Genomic DNA, 20,108 nt, shown 5'->3' with positions numbered 1-20,108 from the left:
ATCTACCATGGAGGATTGATTTAGTTCCAATCTTCCATTGCCAGATATGCCATCTTGAATCCTCATCCCAATCATAGTATCCAAATATTTCTTAAATAGTTTGAGGGTCTGTGGCATGACTATCCGGGAAGAAAGTCTATGGCATGTGTTGATCACCTCTCAATTGCCTTTCAAGGTCAAAGGTTCTAGCATTACAAATGAACAAATCTAATATCACCAACGCAAGTTAGGACATAGGAGTAGGCCATTCAGCCCCTTGAGCCTGTTCCGCCATTCAATTAGATCATGGCTGATCTGTAATTATCCGCCTTGGTTCATGTCATGTACAAAGCTGATGGCATCAAATGGTATAGGACAACATTTGACAGGTTACAAGTACTTCATTTTAAAAGATGAGACTCTTTTTAAAGGTATTTGTTTCTTGCTCCCAATTTGCTTTCTTGATCTCCTCTCACCATACAGACTGATGGGGAGGGACCAGCTTTCAGCCTTCTGTCAATTCCACTTTAAAACCAGCTGCTAGGAGGAATGAACAATGACCTGGGAATACTCTCCCTCTATCTGCGGAAGTGCGTGGCTTCTGTTTGGTACCTAATAGGACAGCAGTTTGATAACTTGGCATGTGGAGCATTGCAAATACAAACCTACATTCTATTACTTGATGGCACAACGATTTGAGTATCAACATATTGCTTATTAAATGGTTTTTAGTATTTTATGTAGAATTCTACAGAGTTAGGCAACATTTCCTGTTACATCAAATTATCCGCAACACTGCTCCAATAAAGGACATATTTTTGCAACTCTCAATTTCTACACTGGTGAACTGCACTAGTCAATTTAAGGAACATATTTTCAGTTAGGGCCTTGCTCTTGCACAAGTCATTTGAGTACTGTACTACTTTATTTATTGAGACTTCCATGGGGTCTTTAAGATTTTTTTATGTAGGATACAGAACTCTGTCAAAGTAAGGTAGACAACGCTTCCACTTTGTAACTGGTTTCCTGCTTTGCCAAAATAGATTTTTTAAGGAAGCTTTGCAACTGCTGGTCTCATATGCTTGACATAGTTCACTGTACCAAGTAACCATGTTCATTGCAAGGAAACATATCACACTCTCTTAGAAATGAACAGAATTTGTATGTAATATGACTGAGCTTCTTTTAGGATATAATGGACAATATTTATTTCCACTAATTGCATTAGCACAGACAGACTATTGGGTAAATTCACCAATCCTGTGTTCCTTGCGGAGAGCTGTGGTTAGGACAAAGAATCAGTGTTAGTGTTGTAGCCCTATCAATAAGTACCACACCCTTCAAATATGGCTGCCTACTGGAAGTGTGAGATTCTGGATTTACATTTCCACTCTTATGTTTCAGGGTGTTTCAACGGCAGATCAGCGTGGAAAATGTCACCTGTAATTCATTCAGAATGACAGTGTAGCATCATTACTGTACTTTCTCCAGAGTCAGAACCAATATGATGCTGTAAAATATTTTAACGTCTGTTAACCTTTCATGTAGCGGCTTAATGGGTAGAAATGCTGCAATAAGTCATACAAACCAGAAGGTCCTGCGTTTAATTCCTGGTCTGCACTGAGTGAGGTGATCTCAGCAGTTGGGGCTTGACATTTGGCCTCAACACCCTTGAAAAAAACCGGTGAAGGTTCCTGCTCCTGATTGCTATCCACTGAACATGCTGGAAATGTGTATATGTGACAATCAGATGAGCAAGAGCTGAGCTCAGCCTTCCTCACTATCTACACTCGCACACAAAGAGTCACTTGTGCAAAGTACTGGAGGCTATCTGGTAGTCACAGAATTATACCCAGTAAGAGTCAATGCCTTCAGAAGAGAGGAGCAAATTTCAAAAACACAAAAATGATTAATGGATATTTCCTTGCCCCTATTTCCTCCTCCAAAATGATGCAGAACAACATTTCAATACTAATTATTTGAATGGCAATAGATTGGGAGAAGGGGAAGTGCAAAGAGACCTGGGTGTTCTTGTGCACCAGTCGCTGAAGGTAAGCATGCAGGTGCAGCAGGCGGTTAAGAAGGCAAATGGTATGTTGGCCTTCGTAGCAAGAGGGTTCGAGTACAGGAACAAGGATGTCTTGCTACAGTTGTACAGGGCCTTGGTGAGACCGCACCTTGAGTATTGTGTGCAGTTTTGGTCGCCTTATCTGAGGAAGGACGTTCTTGCCATGGAAGGAGTGCAGCGAAGATTCACCAGGCTGATACCTGGGATGGCAGGAATGACGTATGAGGAGAGATTATGTCGATTGGGCTTACACTCACTGGAGTTTAGAAGATTGAGAGGGGATCTCATCGAAACCTATAAAATTCTGTCGGGCCTGGACAGACTAGATGCAGGAAGGATGTTTCTGATGGCCGGGAGTCCAGAACCAGGGGTCATAGTCTAAGGATAAGGGGTAAGCCATTTAGGACTGAAATGAGGAGGAATTTCTTCACCCAGAGAGTGGTGAACCTGTGGAATTCTCTGCCACAGAGGGCGGTGGAGGCCAGGTGATTAAATATATTCAAGAAGGAGTTGGATATATTTCTTAAGGCTAAAGGGATCAAGGGATATGGGGAGAAGGCAGGGACAGGGTACTGAATTTGGATGATCAGCCATGATCTCATTTTGGCGGAGCAGGCTCGAAGGGCCAAATGGCCTACTCCTGCTCCTATCTTCTATGTTTCTAATTGATGCATGGTTTACAAACATAGGAATAAGAATAGGCTATTCAGCCCCTCGAGCATGTTCCGCCTTTCATTTAGATCATGGCTGATCTATATCTTAACTTTAATTACCTGCCTTGGTTCCAAATCCCATAATACTCTTACCTAACAAAAGTCTATCAGTCTCAGTTTTGACATTTTCAATTGACCAAGCCTCAATAGCTTTTTGGGGGAGCGAGCTCCAGATTTCCACTAGTTTGTGTGAAGAAGTGCTTTCTGCCATCACCCCTGAAGGGCCCAGCTCTAATCTTAAGATTATGCCCCTTTGTTCTGGACGCCACCACCCCCACCCACCACCAGAGGAAATAGTTTCTTTCTAGCTACCCTATCAAATCCTTTAATTATCTTAAACACCTCAATTATATCACCCCTTAAGCTTCTATTCTCAAGGGAATACAAGCCTAGTCTATGGAACCTGACCTCATTATTTGGCCCTTTTATCATTCTGGTCATTCTGTGCCGCACTCCCTCCAAGGCCAATATATCCTTCCTGAGGTGTGGTGCCCAGAATAGAACGTAGTACTCCAGATGTGGTCTAACCAGAGCTTCAGACAACTGTAACATAACAAACCCCCCCCCCCACCTTGGCATTCCAGCCCCCTTGAGATAAAGAATAATATTCCATTCGCCTTTTACATTTTTTTGTACCTGTCCACGAGATTTTATTGATTTGTGTACATGGACCCCTAAACCACTTTGCTCCTCTACAGTTCCTAGCTTCGCACCATTTAGAAAATACCCTGATTTATGGTTCTTATGTCCAAACTGGATGTCCTCGCGCTTCCCCACATTAAAAACTCCATCTGCCACAGCTTTGCCAACTCACTTAATCTATCAATGTTCCTTAAAGTCATTTAGTGCCTTTTATGCAACTTTAAAAAAATGAAATTTTATTTTGAGAACTGCACATTAGACTTCATTTACATTTTAAGTAGATTTTAACTTTCACCATCAGGTGTAAGCTCAGCGTTGCAGATCCGTTGCTTGTTATACATTCTACCCGATTTTCATTTCCAATTAAGTCAACAGAAAGGAAATTTGGGCAAGGTGTATAACAGGCAGCCAATCCTGTAGCTGCGAGATGGTGAAAGTTAAAATCTGCCCCTTTATCTTATTGCTGCGCTGATTTACATCTATAATATAACCTGTAATTGGCCTATTTCCACTTAATTCTTCCTCTTTCGGTGCCTCAAAGAAAGAACTTGTATTTATATAGCCCCTTTCATGTCCTCAGGACGCCCCAATGTGATTCAGAGTCAAAATAACAGTTTAATTTGTTCTGTGTTGACACACAAATGTTGGTTGAAAAATGCTTCGGTGAAAATGTATAAAAGGTATGAAATAACTATAAAAAACAGACAAGATTCATTCACATTAAATAAAATGTTCTTTATTAGTTAAAAACCTCACGTTAGGTAACGTAGCAGTCAGTTTACTCATATCATTAGCTCAACATACTGATAAAGATAAAAATACAGCACCACAACTGGATCACTCAGTTAACAGCGTGGATAAGTGCTCGCTGAGTGGGCTGATCCATACTGAAAAGGAAATGTTGACAGTTTCTTGTTTTATCACAGATACATAATAGAATAATTGAAGACAGTGGTGTGCTATTGTCTCCCATCAGCAGAGTCTGCTGGGGTCCTCTTGTGGATACAGTAATATTACAATTCAAATAGGATTTGTCACACAGCTCCATTAAACAGATTAAGATAAAGCCTGAAGTTTACTTGTACTACTCCTCTACACAGGATATAAAAGCAACAGTATATAATACAGTACATAGTAAATTGATATTTGTTTAAAAATAACCACTTAAACCGAGATTACACTGGGGGTGCTAACGGTGTCCATATATTTAACAATACCTGTCTGATTTCGTTCTGTCCAAAGTTTTACCACAAGTATAAAAATAATAATTGAAAAAGCTGTTCAAGTTGAAATAAAGCCAATCAGGATCACAATCATTCAGAAACACACAACCTGATTGTTGTACAAGTTAACCTGGATGAGCCTTGCCTCCAAATAGGAATTGCACTTAAAGAAAGGATATTTACACATCTCATCCAGTTATAAACAAACTTTTACATGACGGAACACATATGAGTGCATAGCTGGAAACAAGGCAATAATACTCAAGTGTAATTTTAAGTGGATTGATCTTTCACAGGTATTTTTATACAATTCAAATGATCATTCAGCCCAGCTATAAAACAAATGAAAAATCTTGAATATTTAAAAGCATGCACAATGATTGAGCTACCAGTAGAAAAAATATTAACAGAGGTTAGGGGGAGACAAAAGATACTTCACCAAAGGCATCTAGTTTTCAGAAGAGCTCATGAACAGATATGCACCTGATTTAATGAGTACTGTGTTAATGCGGCACATGCTTGCATAGAATGAGGTAGCTCAATTGCAAAATGGATCATACTGCACAATCACTACCACTCAAACTGTTTTCCCTTTTTTTTACAATATTTTTTTAAAGACAGCTCTCTTTCCCGCGCCCCACAAGAAAAATACAAATTTTGTAATAAAATTTGTCAATCATCAAACCTCTGTTCCATCCTGTAAGTTATTTTGGAGCTTAATGGTGAGGTTTACCTGCTTAACCTTGACACCCTTTACCCGAATGATATCATCATTTTTATTTAATATGTTGATATTCTTCACTGTGCAGTGCTTGCCATTTAAGTTCTTCTCCAGCCTGTTCAGTGTTTTGTTGCAAATTTCAACTTTCGTGTTCAGTGGATATTCCTCGGGGAACTCCTTGGGCAATTTCTTCTTATGTTTACATTTTCTTGCTAAAAAGCAAGCAGCAGTGAGGAAGAGGAGCAGCAGCATTACAGCAGCGAGAGCACCGCCTATTGATGCCTCTTTGTGCAAGGTTGATGCCATAGCTTCGGACTCCAGCCTTAAATTCTTCATGTTGGTGCCGTTCTTGACCTGATCGTTCTCGTTGTCATAAATCAAAGAGTCGTCAAGTGTCAGCTTGCCATTCTTGTCCACCAGATCTCGCTTTTGACGTGGGAGTTGGTAGCTAAGCGAGCGCTGAACCCGTGGTCCAGAAAGTGATTCTGGACCAATAATGTAGATGACTTGTAAGTACCATTGATGGCCAGCTTCCACCTTGTAAGAAATAACAAAGTTATAGCAATAGAAAGGTGTTTTACCAATGGGAGTTTGGAATGTGTAGGCAAGACCTGAGTAAGTCTAAATTTGGTAAGAACTCACATTCATATATTGAAATATTGTACCTACAGCTGAAAAAAGTTGCAAATAATCAATAATATGTGACTGTCAGCAAAATATTTTGTTTGACTTTTTTTTCCATTCTTTGCTGAGGAGGGCTCTGTAGTGCTGGCCACCCTCTGGTACCGCACAGAAGTGGTCATTATTGATATGTGAGCCTTGGCAGTGAGTATTGGAGAGCTATTTGACTGTGAGGGGCGTGACATTCACGCCCACTGCTGTCCTCCTCAACGGAGTGACTAGGGGGTCGATTTTCAGTGTGCCGTGAGGTGGGCTTTTAGGCATGCGGGGGGCTAAAATCCTGAATTCGGGGGTCCCGACACCATCCCGCCCAAAACCCGCCTCCATGTAAGTTTCAAAGGAGGCGGGTACCCGCCCCGCACTGGGACCCACCGACCCGAGGCGGGAAGGGATTAGTGCCAATTAACTGCCTGTTAACAGGTAGTTAACAGGCAGTTTTTAGCCTCATCCCTATTTTGAAGGGTGTCGTGTGGGATTCCCGACGGCTCCAAACCACGCCAGGTTAGAGGAGTCGGGCCGTCGGGTTGAAGGACTTGGAGGGGTCGCGATGTCGGTGTTCAGGTGAGTGATGGGTGCATGAGTGCAAAGGTAAGTGTGTTTGGTGTGTCTAAAGTGTGTAAAGAATTTTAAATTACCTGTACTTACCTTTACAGCCTTCCTTCCTCTAGGTTTCAGGAGTTCATCATCTAACCGGCACAGAAAGCAGAACGGCCACGAGCTATCAAAAGTGACAGCCTGCAGCTTTCAGTGCCGGCGAGATTTCTAACTGAGTCTGCGTAGAAGGACTCAGGTTAGAAGTAAGACTGTCAGTGTTTGACAGCTTCAAACAGCTGTGAAACACTGATATTTCATCTGTCAACACGTCTTGACAGATAAAATTTCAGTCTGTGACATCACCTGTTGCCAGGTGGCCCTTAATTGGCCTGCTGAGCCTGCTGGGCGGGCTCAACAAGGTCAATCAAGTGAAAATCGCGTGGATTGGCCGCATCTCGATGGAGGCGGGACTACAACCCAAGAGTTGTAGTCCCGCCTCCTTCCCGACTTCTGAATGAACATCCAGCCCTAGGAGTGGGAACCCTGGATGCCTTTCCCTCCCACTGTGAGGATACTGAGGCAAGTGCAACACCCAATCGCCATCATAGGGCTCCAATCTGGAATTTTTGTGTCTGTATAGTTCAGCTACTCGTTGAACAAGCTCCCGTGGTCCCTAATTGAGTGCACGTGTGTGGACACCATTTGAGAATGGCTGTGATATCCTCCACAAATGATGGCTGTTGTTCACCCTGAATATTTAAAAGCAATTACGAATATTAGGAATCTCTTCCTCCCCGAGCAGCCCCCGCACCCCCCCCCCCCCGGCCCCCAACACCAGCAAGTGTGATTTGAATAAGAATGTCAATGTTCAGGCCTTTCCTATGCTGCATTATAAATTTGGGAAAGGCAGTGTGTTCTGGTGAGACTTTGGATATTTAAATACGCAGGCAGGTTAAATTAGGGTTGTAAATGTGCATTGTCTGATCTATCAAACAGGTTTTACTCTGATCTACTTCACGAGTCCAAAGTTCCATTAAGTCCCCAGCTACATAGAGTAAATGAACCACAGCTGAGTAAAGGGGAATGTAACCTTGGTTAGGAGATAATTTAATAGTTTACTTACAAAGACAATCTGGAATGCACTGGATCAAGGGAGATTAAATGCAATGTCACAAACTGTATCGCAGATGCAATGTCACAAACTGTATTTCTCAACAAGACAACACTACAAGGTTCAATAGATTTGACAGAATATTGTGTTTGGAAGTTATTGCAATTAACCTCAGAGAAAAAGCATGTGAACATCAGGCTCTCAGTGGTTTTCTTTGTAATATGAATTAATTATGTCACACTGATTGCAGATGCACCAATGGTTCACTGACTTGGAGAATGCTTTGAACCATATCAACAACTATGTACGTAAAGCAGAGCTCCCTACCCAGGTGCTGTGTCAACTGCAATTTTCCACTGTAGAGTTTTCCATATAAGGGACAAATAATGCGAATGATGTGGAGGTTGCTGGCCGAGGGGACGGTCCCCAACAGTCAGGTAGTGTTGAGCGGCGGGGGGATGGCTGAGGTGATCTTGGTCAGGCGAGGGGGAGGAAATCCTGGGGCAGGGATGGCACAAGGTTTCCTTGTGGGACCTGGAGGAGCACTCCGGTTCCTACAGGCAATCTTAAAAATTTTTAACAGGAAAACTTACCTAGGCCTCTTCAGGCCACACTCCTTCTTACCGCCACATTTATCTGGCGAGTTCCAGACTTGACGTGTATTTGTCGATCTGGAGCTAAAATGGCGTCAGAAGTACAACACAATCTTGGCTGTTGGCCACAATTTGGAGTGTAAACCAGATTCGCTAGATTTGCGCCTCATAACTTTCCCAGTACATTGCAGTCAGTTGGGCAGGGGGTTGGCGCAGTGTGGGTGGGTTTACCTTTATACTTAAAGCAGAGAATAGGGAAATTACAAAGCATACTGGAATATTTTTTACTCCTCTGTGTGTGCACATTATCAATATATATTATTAAAGGGAATAATGCTGATGTCTGTCTTGACACAAACTGTAAAATGTAATTATTTTTGAATTAATGCAAATTGCCCAATCCAAGTCAATGGCCCAGAAATTCGGGTCCCAACGCGTGAGTACGCACGGGGTACTCACGCGTGGACCCGATGGAAGTGCCAGTTTCTTGCATGCACTACGCATGCGCGGGAAACCGGCATTTCCGATCCTCTGAACCAAGGGGTTCAGAGGTCGAACGCGTGCGCGCAGGAGTCTGCGCGTGCGCGTTGAACTTCCTGGCCTAGAAATTCAGTCGCGTTTGCGCCCACTTATTGGCTATAAAGTGGTTTGCGCCTGAAGTTTTTTATCGCCCGAAATTCAGATGGACCCTAACATCGGCGTTAGCCGGTAGCGCTGCGCCGGCACCGAGACGTCATCGGTGTGCGCAGCGCCCCAGTTGCAATGCTATTCCGGCCCGATGGCCAAATTCAGTTGCGGCCGCCTCGCCCGTGGCAGCCGCAAACAGCGTTTGTGAAACGGGGTCTTGCAGCTCCGAAAGGCCGGCGCATAAAGGTGGAGCGGCGGCCGGCCGCTTTCCCGGCGGCCGCCTGCCCGCACCTCCCTCCCCGGACTCCTGCACCACCCCCCCGCGGCATTGATGTCTGAGTCCCGCGAGCCCGGCACTTCTCCGTGGTGCCGGGCTCATTTGCCGGGGGAATCCACCGGTGATCTGACGGCTGCAGGCAGCTCCTCCTTAAGAGAAGGAGGAGGCCTGCAGTACCCCAGCCTGCCGCACCGCATCGGGTGCCGCAGCGGGAGCTGGACGCCTGAAAGTGACATTCATCGCCCCTAGCAAGGCGGCCAAACCCTGCAATAGCGCCCGCCGCCGTCTTGGCCCGTTGCAACTGAATTTTAGGCGGGTGCTACGGGAATCCTGGCGGGCGCAAAATTTCGGGCGCAAAAGACCTGGCGGGGCCATACCGAATTTCTAGGCCCCTTTCTTTTTACAGGTTTGCCCGTGCGTGAAGGCCTCTACTTTTTACACATTAAAAAACCAGACGTAAGGACTTCATTTTAAAAGGTAAGTGGTCAATTAATTAAAATTAGAACATTTTTTCCACAGGTTTATTATTTTTTAATACTTTAAAGTAAGGTAAGTGTATTTTTAGCCCTGATTTTTTATAAAATTATTTTTTTCAAAAATTTAAATTATTGTTTAAAATAGTTATTTAATATTATTTATAGTTGATTTAAATAGTGTGATTTTTTTCCAAATTTATTTTAAGGTTAAGTACTGTTTTGGGTGCCTGGAGTTTTCATGAGTTTGACAGTTCTTTCTGTCAAACTCATGAATGGACTTTTCCCTCCTCCGATTGGTTGCCCAGTGCTCACGTGATCCCAGCAGACGCATCGCACTAAGTACGCCGCTGGATCACGCAAGCACAGCGCGCCAGGAGCTGGACCGGGCCACAGACAGGAAATGCACGCAGGCCCAGGCCTCAACTGCCGGCGCGCTAGGTAAGTGTAAGTCGGGGACTTGCACCCGCGGGAAGCCCCCGACACGAATTTCTGGGCCATTGTTTGCTTTGGTTTGAATCTTCTTCCTACAGAAACTTCTGTGCAAATGGATCACTCAACCACTTCAGGGTTGTCCCATACATGAGGAATTGGGCAGGACACTGCTCCCATGTTTATGCAGCAGGGGAACTGACTGCCATTTTAATGCCTAATAATGAAAATTAAATGAGCAGACAAACCTTGTAAAGAGCATCAACCTTCATTGTGAAACCATCCACTCCAGGCACATCCCTCATTGTGTGGAACTCTGGTGCATCAGACGCAAACTGAGCATCGAATGGCACATCATGAAAATACTGGTCAGTTACTTCTGGTTGGTTGCGATCCTTTAAAAGAGCAAAAGAATATATATTAATATTCAACCGAAACCAGCATTTAGGAGGCAATCTATAATAGGCAAACACAGTCTGTAATAAGACTGCGTAATCCATACCCCAGCAACAGCAGTAATCAGGAAGAATCTTATAATAGGATTGCACAATCTATAGTAGTTTTCAAAGCTTATAATAGGGCTGCATAATCATTATTAAATCAAGGGTAATATTCAGGAGCCAGTCTATAATAGGACTGCATAATTGGAAATTTAAAAAGTAGCAGACTGAATGGAAGGCTGAAAGGTAGAATATGGATTTACTGGGGAAGATATTCCTCTTCCATGCACCTGTGGAATCGACATTCCAGGTCTATAGTGAATTTATAAGGGGTCCCAGAGGCAGGCTGAAGATTATATAATCCCCATATCGTACAGGATGACCTAAACATCTTGAAGTTTTGAAGTCCAAGATGTCAGTGACAAGGAGCGCATATGCAGGCCTCGGATCTCCTCCCACATGTTCTGGCGTGAGGCCCAGAGAGGAGAAATGCAAGATTCTCAGTACTCACAGGCACCTCAGAGGGAAAGGCCAATTAATTTTAGCCTGTTTATTGTCTTCAATATAATAAATGGTAAAACATACAACCGGGGCACAGATGATAGCTGATCATTTTATATACATTTTGTCAGCTAACCTCATGCTGTAAGACTATCTACATATCAAAATTTGAAAATGGGGGAAAGTTCCCTCACTTAAAATTTTGATCAGCAATTTTTTAAACTTACCAAGAGGAGAAATCTATGTTTCAAGTGTTTGTTGGGCTGGATGCAGCCATACTGTGGGCCCTCATTATAAATAGTTCCAGTGGGATCAAAGAAAGGGACATAACCATCTTTCCCGGTGCAGAGATACACCTTCTCTAATTGTAGCCTGTAGGCAGAGTTGAGGTTCTGCTCTGGATTCCAAAGCACACGTCCATACAGTCTCTGACCTATTAAAACAAGAGAGGTATGTGAATCATCGTCTCCTGGGCAATGCTCCACAATGTGGTTACGACACATGTCCTACGGTAATTGGCCATGTCTTGCTATATATAGGCACACTCTATGATCACCATGTTTTCATAACTCTGCAGGGGTAAAAATTATTTGAAAATGCATAGCTATCTCTGGAAAACAATGACTTCTCCTAATAACAACAGAAAATGCTGGAAAAACTCAGCAGGCCAGGCAACATCCGTGGAGAGGAAATAGAGTCGACGTTTCGGGTCTAACCCTTTTGAAAAAGGGTTAGACCCGAAACGTCGACTCTATTTCCTCTCCACGGATGTTGCCTGGCCTGCTGAGTTTTTCCAGCATTTTCTGTTGTTATTTTGGATTTCCAGCATCTGCAGTATTTTGCTATCAACTTCTCCTAATTATTCTTCTACCTGTCCCATTTCAGCTAATATGTCAGGTACAAAGTTAAACAGAACAATCTGAAAATGGGCTGAGCAAGAATTGGTGTTGTCTTTAGCCCTAGTGCCAAGACAAGCTAAAGCAAAGAGGTTTAATTATGGGCACTGCTATGTAATCTTAAGCAGAACTTTAAATAGTATGGTTCGGAGATGCCCCTCAATTCTGCTATGTTGGGAGTCAGAAGAAGAAAAAATAATGAAAGACTTCAATAAGTTGGTTGATTTCTAAAAATAAAACAGTGGCGGTTTATTTGTGTTTTTTGTAGTCAAAAATGGATCTCAAAATTTGCATACTTCCTTTTGGAGTCTTGCGACAAGCTGTGGAGTGTTCCAGACAGCTCTAGTGAGTCAAAAACTTACAGCAAAGGAACTGAAAGCCAGGACTGCTGGTTACTTTAAATTACGGAAAGCGTCTTAGCTCTCAGCTGGGCCGTTGGATGAAAAGCCATGCTGGATACAAGGTATTCGCTGACTGGCCAAACTTGAATCCCGTGCCCTGATGTTGGGCAGGGACAATGGGCTGGATTTTCATTAAGCTGTCGGGAAGGAGGCGGGACTACAACTTTCGGGTTTCAGTCCCGCCTCCATCAACGTCCGGCCAATCAACGCGATTTTCCCTTGATTGACCTTGTTGAGCCCGCCCAGCAGGCTCAGCAGGCCAATTAAGGGCCACCCGGCAACAGGTGACGTCACAGACTGAAATTTCATCTGTCAAGAGTTTTTGACAGCTGAAATATCAGTGTTTCACAGCTGTTTGAAGCTGTGAAACACTGACACTCTGAGTTCTAACATGAGTCCTTCTACGTAGACTCAGTTAGAACTCACACCGGCAATGAAAGCTGAAGGCTGTCACTTTTGACAGATCGCAGCCATTCAGCTTTCAGTTCCGGCTGAGTGATGGACTCCCGACGCCTAGAGGAAGAAAGGCTGTTAAGGTAAGTACAGGTAAGTAAAACTTCTTTACACACTTTAGACATACCAAACACACTTACCTTTGCACTCATGCGCCCACCTGAACACCGACATCTCGACCCCTCCAAGTCCTTCAACCCGACGGCCCGCCTGCTCTAACCTGGCGTGGTTTGGAGCCGTCGGGAATCCCACACGACACCCCTCAAAATAGGGATTAGGCTAAAAACTGCCTGTTAACTACCTGTTAACAGGCAGTTAATTGGCACTAATCCCTTCCCGCCTCGGGTCGGCGGGTCCCAGTGCGGGGCGGGTACCCGCCTCCTTTGAAACTTACGTGGAGGCGGGTTTTGGGCGGGATGGTGTCGGGACCCCCGAATTCGGGATTTTTGCCCCCCGCATGCCTGAAAGCCCGCCTCACGGCAGACTGAAAATCTGGCCCAATGGTTGTGGACTAGCCAACAGCTCAGAGAATCCAGTTGCCCCAGGGGAGGGAGGAAATGTGATACTGAGCAATCTCCAAACTGAGAAATTGTGGAAAATTGAGATATGGAAAAAGGAGAGAATAAACCCAGCATTGCAAACCCATTTCACTATCCTACTGATGCTCATCTGAAACACGGACTCATTTCAATCCCTGATTTATAATTTTTAAAAAAACAAACTGCTATGAATGGCAATTCGTTAATGCATTTCATTCCATATTACTTAAGATACAAGTAGGCTGGATAAGTAACTTAATTCTAGAAAATAGACTGAGATCTCTGTTAAAACACAGCTACATTGGAGTTTCACTTTTTGTTGCAGTACGGGATCTCAGACCAGCCCCACAGCTGAGCCCTCCCTCTGAACTGACATGTGCCTTTACCGGTCAAATAAGTAACTTGCAGTGAGTCCAGGGGTCAAACAGAAAACCCTCTGTCATTGGATTTCAGCATCCTGTTTGTATCATATATCCTTCCTCGTTTTTGAAAGGTGACAGAATATTCACTTCAATAGACTGACTTTGGTTATGAACTGCCAAATATATTTATTAAACAGGAATTGGATTAGTGAACAGTAGCTGTGACACATTATAGATTCACAGTATTTACAGACTTAGAAGATAGAAAATAACAAACAGTTGCTGTTACGTCCGTGAATAATTGAGACACGGACAGCAGGAGTGAACAAAATAAATCTTTACTGGTGGAAGTCAATAGTGAAACTAAAAACACAGAGGCTCACTAGTGCCTTTTATACAGGGGTGGTCACTGCCGGTACTGCAGTCTGAGACCAGTTATTCTCTTAAAGGTACATACACAACAATTCCTCCCCTTTTAGATAAACAGTACATAACATTCATTTAACAACTAAATGATAACTAATTACAATCACAATTACTGTTGCTAGATACATTGGTTAAGTTTAAGCAATTATAAGTTCAGTCTTTGAGGAGGCTTCCTGATTCTGTCTGGATAACGCCTCTTTGGGGTATCAGGTTCTTCTGGCAATGTTGAGTCGGGATCAATGTCGTTGTTTGGTTCATCTGCTTCCAACATTACCGGTTCTGCGGTAGCTGCAATTGGAACGTCGATTTCATTACCAGGTGTATCAGATCGTGGTGTGGAGTTGACGTTTTCCAGTGACTCTACAATCTGGTCAGCGTGGCGTCTTACAATGCTCTCCCCAACGTCCATGGTATACATGAGAGGTCCTTGTCGTGTACAAATCGTTCCTGGCTGCCATTTCTCAGTGCGGTAGTCCCGGGCCAAAACTGGTTGACCTATCTTGAAACTCCTGGTCGGCCTTTCATTCATATTCTGAAACTGCCTGTTCTCCACATCTCTTCGGACGTTTGGCTTAACCAAATCCAAGCGGCATCGTAGTCTTCGATTGAAGAACATCATGGCTGGAGTTTGGTTGGTAACCGCATGTGTCGCATTCCGGTAGGCAAACAAGAAGTTGTCCACCTTATGTTGCAGGGGTATATCTTCATTACACATTGCCTTGATAGCCTTCTTGAATGTTTGGACAAACCTCTCGGCCAATCCATTAGTGGCTGGATGATATGGGGCAGATGTGTAATGCTTAACACCATTGTTCTTTAAGAACCTCCGGAACTCTTCAGACACAAACTGTGGTCCATTGTCAGAGCAAATCTGTTCAGGCAGCCCATTCCTGGCGAATATGGTTCGTAAAACTGTGATAGTTTTTTCCGTGGTGGTTGAGGACATTTTTATTACCTCTGGCCACTTTGAATGTGCATCCACCACAATTAAAAACATCAAGTCCATGAAGGGACCAGCAAAATCAATGTGCACCCTTTGCCATGGAGATGAGGGCCACTCCCATGGATGCAGAGGAGCTTGTGGTGGGGCGTTTTGGACCTTCTGGCATCCTGCACAGCTCTTGGTCATCTCTTCGATTTCTCTATCGATTCCCGGCCACCACACAAACGCTCTGGCTAAGTTCTTCATTTTTACCCCACCCAGATGACCCTCATGAAGCTCATTGAGCACTCTATCCGTCAACTTAGGTGGAATTACTACTCTGGATCCACACATCAAGGTTCCTCTGCACACTGACAGCTGTTCTCTTCTCGGCGAGAATGCTGGCAGCAGTGGTTCGCCATGTGCTGGCCATCCCTTCACCGTTAAATCATAGACCCGTGATAGTGTCGGGTCATTCCGTGTTTCCTTTTCTATGTTTGCATTCGTCACAGGGAGACATTCGACTATGGTCGAGTGGAATAACTCCATTGGATCCACTGCAAGGTCTTCTTCTTCCACCGTCGGCAACGGTAGACGTGACAATCCATCAGCATTTCCATGCTGTTTAGTTCCTTTGTACTCGATGTCATATTGGTGTGCCCCTAGGAAAAGGGACCATCTCTGCAGCCGTTGTGCTGTCATTATCGGTATGCCCTTCTGAGGGTTGAAAATGGAGACAAGAGGTTGATGATCGGTTAGTAGAGTAAATTTTTGACTGTGCAGGTAGTGATTGAACTTCTTCACCCCCCACACTAGGCTGAGGGCCTCTCTGTGAATCTGGGCGTAGTTACGCTCGGCAGAAGTTAACGAGCGTGACGCAAAAGCTATCGGCCTCTCTAAACCATCAAGGAATTTATGTGACAGTGCTGCCCCAATGCCGTAGGGAGACACATCACGCGCCAGCCTGATTGGCAGTGCTGGGTTGTAGTGAGCCAAAACTTCCCTTGAAGTGATTAAGTCCTTACTCTTCTGAAAAGCACGCTTACAATCATCGCTCCATTTCCATGCTACCCCCGTTCGTAGCAGGGCGTTCAGTGGGTGCAGAATTGTCGACAAATTCAGCAAAAACTTATGATAGTAATTCACCAATCCTAGGAATGACCTCAGTTGCAACACATTTTCAGGCGCTGGGGCCTTAACAACCGCTTCAATTTTGTCAGGGGACTTATCTAACCCCTCTTCATCAATCACGTGGCCACAATACGATATCTGTTTCTTAAAAAATTCGCACTTGGGGCGGTTGGCTCGCAGCCCATGTTCCCGTAGTCTAGTGAGCACCTGTTCTAGGTTGTTAAGGTGTTCACTGTCATCTTCACCTGTTACAAGGACGTCGTCCAAGTAACACTGAGTCCCCGGAATCCCTTGCAGGACTTGTTCCATCGCTCTTTGCCACATCGCCGGAGCCGATGCTACTCCGAATACCAATCGATGATACTGGTAAAGACCTTTGTGAGTGTTTATCGTGAGATACTTCCTAGAGGACTCTTCAACCTCCATCTGCAAATATGCTTGTGCTAGGTCAATTTTTGTAAAACGCTTCCCTCCAGACAGTGAGGCGAAGATGTCTTCTATCCTTGGAAGAGGATATTGTACTGTGTGAAGGACTGGGTTCACCGTCACCTTGAAATCCCCACAGATGCGAATCTTCCTTGGCTCCCCGGACTTATTGCTTAACGTTTTCTTCATGACAGGAACGATGGGTGTCGCCCACTCGCTCCAGTCGACCTTAGACAACACGCCCGCCTTCTCCAGATTCTCCAGCTCTGCCTCGACGGCTGGGCGAATTGCATGTGGTACCGGTCTTGCTTTGAAAAACTTGGGAACTGCATTCTCTTCTATTTTTATCGAGGCGGTTACGCCTTTAAGCGTGCCCAGTTCTTGTTGAAATACCTCTTTGGCGTTAGCTAAGATTGTTGACAATCGTCCAGGAGTGACGTCTTCATCTTTTTTACCGTCCACCGTCATTGCATGAATGGAATGCCAATCTAAGTTTATCTTCCTGATCCATTCCCATCCCAATAACCGTTGTCCACCATTTGGCAGTATGTAGAGATACAATTTCCGTATTTTCTTGCCATTGAATTCGACAGGCACCCTTATTTTTCCTCTGGGGTATACTTTTTGCCCCGTATACGTCGTCAAGACGATGGATGTCTCTCTCAAGGGTATGTGTGAAAATAGCCGCTCGTAGTCTCGTCGATTCATGACGGTTAGCGCTGATCCTGTATCCAATTCCATTTTAACTTGGGACCCTGCTATCGTGAGGGTGACCCAAATGGTTCGGTGATCCTCTTTTGCGATTACATTGTGAAGTTTGAGACAGCTTAGTCTCCTGTTTCCGGATTCACTATCGCTCATCTGGTCTTCGGAACTACTGTCCGTTATCTTTTGTACTTTCTTGTACGGTTCCTTAGTAGCCTTTTTGTTGTCGCTGGTCTTCTTCCCAGACCTGCAAACTCGTGCAATGTGTCCCATCTTCCCGCATTGCCTGTCTTTGGACCAGCAGTCCTTCTGGTCATGGTTAGTTCTGCCGCAGCGATAACATTTTGCAAATCCCCGTGTCATTTCGTGGGTGCCGTATTCCTGTGGTTTTTGTTGAATTTCTGCAGCTCCCCTGGCTGCTGCTTCATACGATACTGCCACGCTGAAAGCCTTATCTAGCGTCAGCTCTTTCTCTGAGAGTAACTTCTTCTGTGTTCCTTCACTCAGGAGTCCACAGACAAATTTGTCCCGTAGGGTATCTGCCAGTCCTGCTCCAAACTGGCAGTGCTTGATAGCTTGCGTAGTTCCGTAAGATACTCAGCATTGCTCTCATCTTTGTGCTGAGTTCTCCTGTGGAATTTAAATCTTTCTGCTATCAACAGCGGTGCAGGGTTTAAGTGTTCCTGTAGGACAGCAACAATTTCGTTAAAACTCTTCACCTTCGGTTTGGCTGGAGTAATCAGGTCCTGCAATAGGCCGTACGTTCTAGCGCCCATTAAGTTTAGCAATATCGATGCCTTTTTCCTCCGCTATTTCGTTTGCCTCGAAATATACCTCGACTCTTTCCACATACGTGGTCCAGTCCTCTATTGTATTATCAAAAGCAGTGATACAGCCAGTCTTTGGCATCTTGCAAATCTAAAATGGCGCCTCCCGCGCTTTGCCTTCTTCCCCGATTTAACAAAATGGTGCCTCCCGCGCTTTGCCTTCTTCCCAGCTGTTGTTAGCGCTGCTTTCCACGGTTTCTTGCGCGTTTAATATTGATTTTTTTAAAATTATTTTCCCGTCGTGGAGCGGACCCTCTGGGACACTTCCCTCCCTCTTCTTAGGTCCGAATGCTGCCCGACTTCGAAGCACCGGCCCTGTGTGCTCCACCCTCTCTCTCTCTCTTTGCTTCCCGACTCGCTGCCCGGCCCCGTTGAAAAGCCACCCGATCGAGCTCTAGCCCGCCGCAGCCCAGGAAGGATCAGTGCACTACCTGCCACCAGCCCGATTAGCTGGGAAACCACAGACCAAGGAACCAAGCCTGGCTCTGGACAGTCTCTCCTGCAAGTTTTCAATCCGACGATTTGGAGGGCGGTTGCCCACGATCGACGCCCGTTTCTCGAGTTTCTTTGGATTTTATTTATTTATTTATTTATTTATTTATTTCTTCTGGCTTCGACCTTCAATAACGTCGTCTGAGGTGCTGCCGAGTTGCAGGTAAGTTCGTTTCTTACTCGTCGCCAGTGTTACGTCCGTGAATAATTGAGACACGGACAGCAGGAGTGAACAAAATAAATCTTTACTGGTGGAAGTCAATAGTGAAACTAAAAACACAGAGGTTCACTAGCGCCTTTTATACAGGGGTGGTCACTGCCGGTACTGCAGTCTGAGACCAGTTATTCTCTTAAAGGTAAATACACAACAGTTGCCTCTCCTGCACTGGACTTCAATGTAATCTAGACCTGGCACACGTGTCCCTGAACAATAACCATCTGTGGTGGTTCACTGTTGAAAGTCCACATGGTTGTTCTGGTCTATCAATCTTTCTGTAGTGGCTCCTGGTGATCGGCTGAAATACGGGGGAGATTTTAAAGCCTCCTGCCTGGCGTAAACAGGGAGGTAGCGCCCCGAAAATGGTTTGGTATAGCTTCCTGCCCCGTTCCCGCCAATGGTGGGCAGATGCCGTATACCAAAGGTTCTACTGTTGGGCGACCAGAGCGCTGCCTGATCAGGTGGTAGATTCCTTTAGTTGCAAATCAGGGTCCTTTGATGTGTGTCGGACTTCAACTTCTGTTAGAACAGTACTGAGCAGAGCATGCAGCCTGCATGCTCCAAACAGTTTCAGCTAGTGGTCCAGCCGAAGAGGAGCCCAGAAATTAAGTTTTAATTCATTTTTAATGGGACTGAGAGGAGCAGGAGGTTCCACAAAAACAACCTGGCCCTCTGCGGTACTGGTTCCCTCCCCCGCTAAGAGCAGATCCCACCCGCAAACCCCCCCCGCCTGCCTTTTTCCAGGTCTGGATACTGACCAGGTTGTCTGGTATTGTGGCGACCTGGAGCCAGTGGGCTGCCCCAGTGCATTTGTTTTCTGCCCACAGCCCACCCGCCATATGTTACTGAGGCCCGGCTCTGAAAACGGACAGACTGTCCTGTTGAGACTATTGGGCCGCCAGCTGGCTCCACATCCCGGCCGCCCAAACACTGCTGGGGGGGGGAATCTACTCCATTCTTTCAATAAATGAATTTTAAATATGCATCTCCAAAGCGCAAATGCAACAGCCAATCAAATGAATATTCAAAGAAAACCCACTGGATGCTTATATTTGAATTGAATCACCAAGGCCCCTCCCTCAAATATTTGTTGCAGTTTGTTCTGGGTCCTTCGAGCTGGGCCTGTTTCTGAGGTGAATGTGACTATATTTTCAGTTTCCTTTCTATCACTTTATTTTATCCTCTTCCTCTACTGTGAAAACGGATACAAGTTTTTGTTTAATAAATCTGCCATTACCTTGCTGTCTGTTACAGTATCACTTGCATCTGTCTTTAACGGGCCAAATCGCCCTAATC

The 20,108-nt window shown here is 44.8% G+C and overlaps 1 protein-coding gene across 1 annotated transcript in view; it reads right to left on the bottom strand.

Annotated features, from left to right (window-relative positions):
* Positions 1–4,116: 4,116 nt before the first annotated feature.
* fras1 (Fraser extracellular matrix complex subunit 1) overlaps positions 4,117–20,108 on the bottom strand; it is a 747,542-nt gene continuing 731,550 nt past the window's right edge. The window contains exons 71-73 of the mRNA XM_085963231.1: positions 11,243–11,448; positions 10,323–10,469; positions 4,117–5,883 (exon numbers count right to left, since the gene is read on the bottom strand). Coding sequence (XP_085819357.1) covers positions 5,305–5,883; positions 10,323–10,469; positions 11,243–11,448 — 932 coding nt within the window. The 3' untranslated portion in view covers positions 4,117–5,304. The remainder of the gene's footprint in view (positions 5,884–10,322; positions 10,470–11,242; positions 11,449–20,108) is intronic.

The sequence above is a fragment of the Somniosus microcephalus genome, chromosome 2, assembly GCF_052327205.1.
Source record: "Somniosus microcephalus isolate GS21.2 chromosome 2, FLI_Smic_1.0, whole genome shotgun sequence".
NCBI lineage: Eukaryota > Metazoa > Chordata > Chondrichthyes > Squaliformes > Somniosidae > Somniosus > Somniosus microcephalus.
This window is presented reverse-complemented; position numbering and strand designations above follow the sequence as displayed.